This window comes from Temnothorax curvispinosus, unplaced genomic scaffold (assembly GCF_003070985.1).
Source record: "Temnothorax curvispinosus isolate PA1 unplaced genomic scaffold, ASM307098v1 QBEX01005336.1, whole genome shotgun sequence".
NCBI lineage: Eukaryota > Metazoa > Arthropoda > Insecta > Hymenoptera > Formicidae > Temnothorax > Temnothorax curvispinosus.
In genome coordinates, this window is record NW_020215116.1 from 1 (window position 1) to 5,603 (window position 5,603).

The 5,603-nt window shown below is 37.3% G+C and overlaps 1 protein-coding gene across 1 annotated transcript; it reads right to left on the reverse strand.

The window, feature by feature from the left end:
* Positions 1 to 268: 268 nt before the first annotated feature.
* Positions 269 to 5,317, reverse strand: LOC112454795 (heart- and neural crest derivatives-expressed protein 2-like). The gene is made up of 3 exons (XM_025016384.1): positions 4,513 to 5,317; positions 2,447 to 3,102; positions 269 to 983 (listed from the first exon to the last, which is right to left on the reverse strand). Exons 1-3 carry the CDS (start codon positions 4,592 to 4,594, stop codon positions 849 to 851), a joined length of 873 nt encoding a protein of 290 aa, XP_024872152.1. The 5' UTR covers positions 4,595 to 5,317; the 3' UTR covers positions 269 to 848.
* Positions 5,318 to 5,603: the final 286 nt, after the last annotated feature.

The following is a 5,603-nucleotide window of genomic DNA, read 5'->3' on the forward strand; positions in this document are numbered from 1 at the left end:
ATATATGTAAACTAAAAGTACAAAATGATGCGTATATGAAAACAATGCCATAAGTAACTTTGAATAAACTGATTCATTCATATTATTTAGAAAGCACGATATAAACAATTAATATGAGAATGTGAAAGAATATGTTTAATATCTATATTATTTCGAGTTTTGGTCATCAATTAAGTTTCCTCTTTCTATAAAAATTTAATGAGAACTTTATAGATTCTTTATTTACGAAAATAATTTATTGGAAAGGTAAAAAGTAAAATATCACGTCTTATTATTACATTGTTTATTGCTGGCGACAATTTATACACTTCTATAACGATACTTTATACAAAACTTTACAAAGGTTCTTAATTCTAATCAACGACACGTATTCAACCCAAAATCATGATCTTAATTATAACTTAATCGCGTTATTATTAACTTACGAAAAAAGATTCATTGTTAAAATAATATTCTTTGGCTCAAAGTATGATTGCTACAGAAGGAACGAAACTCTATGTATATATACACAACAATCATGAACGCGTGCTATATACAAAATAACTTCACCCTTTTTACACCGAATAATTATATCTTTTCCCAGGCCGCGACTTGTCAATGTTTTTCTCGAGATTTTTGGAATCTTTTAATAAAACGTTATTTTATTCCTTAATAATTTAGAATTTCTTATAATTCAGTCGCAAGACATTCGAAAATGTTTGAAAGACGCATCGGTCGTTAAATCGCGGGGACCACACTTTCTTTCCGATGTAAAAAAATCATGTCAGGCGCAAAAAGGAACGATCGTTTCGAGCGATATTTCGTGAAATATCGCGGATATGTTTTGACAGTGGTGTCTCCGGTATATTTTATTGCATCTGGCTGGTCGGTGATTCTTGCTTCAATTCGAGGGCCCACATGTGCTGCGGCCAACCCGTCCGTCCTTTGCTCTTCGTCGGTTCTTCGTGGCCGAGATTCGAGGCAGATTGCAAACACGACTCGTTCTGCGAAGAAACAAAAATACCCGATGACATATGTAGGTCCTCATCAAAAGTTAATCCTGTCTCTATAGCTAATGTAACCGTCAACCCTAAAATGTAGAATGCTTCTTTTCATTTTGTCTTTAATTTAATGATAGACATAAAATCAGATATGGAGAATTTCAATAATTGTCAGGCAAATTGATATAAGAGACGAAGGGTATATCCAGGTTATTGACCGTGAGTGAGAATTGTAGTGATCTTTATTGAAGAGAGGAAATTCCACGTGGGTGGTAAACGATCGCAGATAATGAAGAAAGCCACAAAATACAGGGTACGAGGAAAGCAAATTGTTTCCGAAGTTCAGAATTAGAAGATTGAGTGGAAAATCGAATCGAATTTCCTTTGTTTCCTTGTAATAGCACTTTCTATCAAGTCGTCTAAAGGCAATGACCTCTCGATGGAAACGATCTCAGGGATCCAGTGAATCAAACTGAATCCGGATAATTTTTTGCAATGAATATTTCATGCAATGAATTTTTTAATAATGTAATAAGAGTAATAAATAATTGCATTAATCAGTTAGATTTGTTAAGTCATTAGTTACAGCATCTTTATAATTGAATTGGATTAAATTGTTTCTTATTATGCCATATCAATTCTCAATTTAACTTCAATCAAGCAAATGTAAATTTTAACAAAATTATTTTTTCACGATCTTTCAATTTCATATAATAGAGTTTATATAATAATGAGATTATATGACGATATATAATTCATTTTTAACAAATCTCGAGGCACTACGACGGCTTTAAAAAATCGAGTTCTCAAGCCGACGTACGAATGTATGTAATTAATAGAGGCGAATGTTTACGTTGAAGCGACGCTTACAAAAGCGTTTTGAAAGATTTAAGAAACTCCGTCTATAGGAGACGGAATAATTCATTCTGAAGAACTGTCGAGCCCGCGACCGAAAGCCGCCGCACGCGGCCTCGAGTAGCTCTCGAAATTCTTTAGGACTTTTCGGAAGGAAAAATCTCACGAATACGAAAATGAACGAAGAACGAGGAGCAAAAAAGTTAGATAAGCAAAAATTATTAGCGCTATCTCATTAGTATATATTTTAACAAGAACAGTTAAGTTGCTGTTGCCTTATCAGTTGTAAAAATTTGCGTTTTACATTTTTATATAAAATTATCGATTAATGTAGGCGACTTTTATTAAAAGATAAATTGTTATCAATTTATGATATTTTCATTTTTTCAAAACTCAAACATTTTATCAAGTCTTTCTTTCTTTCAATAACAAATGATTTTTATTCCGCTTCTTTAGGTAGCAAAACAATATTTAATTTCTCTTTCTCTCTCTCTCTCTCTCTCTCTCTCTCTCTCTCTCTTTCATTCACGTTCTCCATTCTTTCGCTTTCGCACCCCTCTTTTCTAACTCTTTCACCGCTCTACATAATTAATAATAATAAAGTTATTTACTTGATTAGGTTGAGTCGCTTTATTCCTCCTGCCGTTCGAGAGAATTTCCGCGCGGAAGGTCTGCGGTTCCTCTCCCTCGTCGCTTTCCAACACCGCCATCAAATATCCGATATAGGACGCAGCTAGTCTTAAGGTCTTGATCTTTGATAATTTTGTATCCGAGGGGACGTTAGGAATGCATTCTCTCAAATCAGAAAAGGCATTATTAATGCTTTGCGTTCTCCTTCTTTCCTTTTTGTTCGCGGTGTTTCGCCTCTTCGGCCTGGGCGCCACGCCACCCTCGCGAACGCCCTGATGAAGATGCTGCTGAAGGGTGGCGCCGACGATCTGCTGGCTAATCTGGGCGTTCGCGAACTCATGCTCGCGTCGGTGACTAGGCTGATGATGATGGTGGTGATGTGGATGATGGTGATGGTGGGGTGACGTTTCCTGTTGCCCCTGCGGGTACGGCAAGGTGGTATAAGGCTGGCCGGCCGAAGGGTGCACGTATTGCTGCAGAGACGAGTAACTCGGTTCCTGGACGCCGATCTCCTCGATAAGGGGTGGCGTCGACGCGGTGGGACTGCCGGCCCCCGAGCTACCCCCCGAAATACCGGAATCCGCGCCTCCCCAGTATGTGGACTGACTGTCGGCATCGGGAACCGAGCCGAGGGGCCCTGTGCAGAAATCGGGTGCACATCGCGTTTTTATGTGATCGATAGATGGCATTGATGAAATTGGTTTTTAAATGACTCTCGCGAAAATTATTAGCGTAATAACTATACGCGAATATAATTTTTAAAAATAGGAAACTCTCTTTTGCGAAGTTTGCAAAATAACAGCCAGATTTTTCGACACTCGACTTTATAATAATATAATTCTCAGAGGCCTTTGATAAGAACATAATTGAACATAAAAACATTGAAAAAAAAAAAAAAAAAACGTGATTTTTCTACGCAATAAAGAATTTAGTAATATTTTGAAACAATATTATATTTTATGATGGTTCTTAAAATAGTTAATGATATTTCAATTTAATTCATTCCGTTGATATTTTGCAGTTGTTGGATTTTTTCGTACTTGCTTTATAGAAAAAAATGATACGGCAAGTAGTACGCAATTAATTTAAAGCCTAGTAAGCCTTTAATTTTGATTGTCAAAATAGTCTACACATATTTTTTGTAACGCTTCTCTTTAATATGTTATAAATAAGCAAAAAGTGACTTTTTGAAAAAAATATTCGTTTTATTTGCACTATGTTATATTAATATTTTATTTCAATATAACATATTGCGCTCGATGTTGAATTGTTAAACAAATCATATACGTAAGATATTTAAAGCAAAAAATACACCGTTCGCATAAAAAGCTTTTGTACATTGTTTATTCATAAGTCTTTTGCATTTTGCAATTAATTATTCTTTCATTAAATGCAACTCCATCTCTATTAAGCTGTTTGATTTACTGCTTCTTTCGTCATTGGTCGGTCGTAATGATAGGTTTTGCCTGAACATGAATTAATGACGAATTAATGATGAGAGAAGCGAAAATAACGTTATCCTCCACGTGCAAACTGGAAAAGCGAGTTCTACCTTCACGGAATTTTTCCATTCTTGAACTTACGTAAATAGATAATCTCATTAAGTGTGTGCATTATTACATATTAAGAATAATAAAATAAATATTATCCGTGATAATGCATAATGATAATGTACAATGCATAAAACGATATAGCTAAGAAGATAGTGACATATTATGTCGGCGAATCTCAAACATATCCTAAATTTAGTTCGCACGCAAAATCAATAAGAATTTCTGTAATTTGAAGAATTTCGTACTCCATGAGACACGTTTTCTTATGTTTTTATGTTTTTGAATTCCATCTATTATACATGTAATTTATCTATAAAGACAGAAAGAATCGATAGATATGTCAATTTAAATTTTCTACTCTAGGAATCATGCTTAAACCTGAGATCACTCGTTTGTCTTGAAAAAAAATCGTAAAAGAATGCGCTTTGTTTTGGTATTCAAATTAGTTTTCAGAATAATTGATCTTGTCAATTAGGATGCGTGTGAGCACTCACCGTATGGAAGTTGAGTGACATAATTATACGGTTGATGCCACTGCGGATAATAGTCGGTCTGCGCCTCGTATCCGCCAAGCATGTTGCCTGATATTTTATCACCGTCAGATTCCTTTAATTTGTCACAATTCGTATCAACTTCACAAAACGTTCACTTTGAATTCTCAACTTGAACTCGTCGCCGATTTATTATTATATTTTATTTTACGATTTAATTATTTTAGCATGTCATTTACTATATCTCGTTATGTTCCTTCGATGGTGAAGAGCCTTTTCTTTCGTCAAAAACAAAAGTTGTAATTCAATTATTATATATTATTATTTCCGTTTATTATATCTCGTTATATTTCTCAAGCATCTGAAGATTTCTGCAACTTGCACTCGAATTTTGTCTGAACGAGATGAAATTTATTGCCGTTCTGATTATCTTGTATTATTACACAAATTATTTTATTTTTCGACGATGATGCCTTCCACTTAGATCTCGTCCCGCGAAATGAAAATTATCGTTGATGCCTCATTATTTTCTTATTCTCGACTGTCGACTTGATTCTATTTCCCGCTCGCGGGGGGGCGTCTCTTCTTCGATTTGCGTCCGGATATCGCGTCGCGTGGTTTCAGCACAGACTGTCGTCCGAAGCTGAGGAAGCGCTATATTTGCGCGCGGTCTCGTTGTCGAATAGCGTCGATGCAGTTTCGGATGTGCAGTCAAAGGGACACTGAGAAAGCGGAGTTTGGTGCGGTACCGAGATCCGCTGCCCCCCTTGCACGATGCGGTAAAGTCCCCGGTCGCGTTCGCCGCTTCGTCGTCGGTGGTAGCAGCCGCGAGGCACGGGTGGGTGTACCCGTGAAGAGACCCGTCGTGATCCCGACCCCGTCAAAACGGGCGGAGCTCGGTATGGTCTACGCCCCTGTGAGGAACCCGGGATTCAATTAGTAAATTGAGGGAGCCCGCCGTCGACGGACGGCGAAGTGGGGTATGATTTAGGGTATGACGTTTCTCTCGGCGCGGAGGCGTCCTCCCTCCCGCTGCCTCCACCGACCGCGACGTATCGCCATCGCCGTCGTGCTCATCTTTTTGCCAATCGACT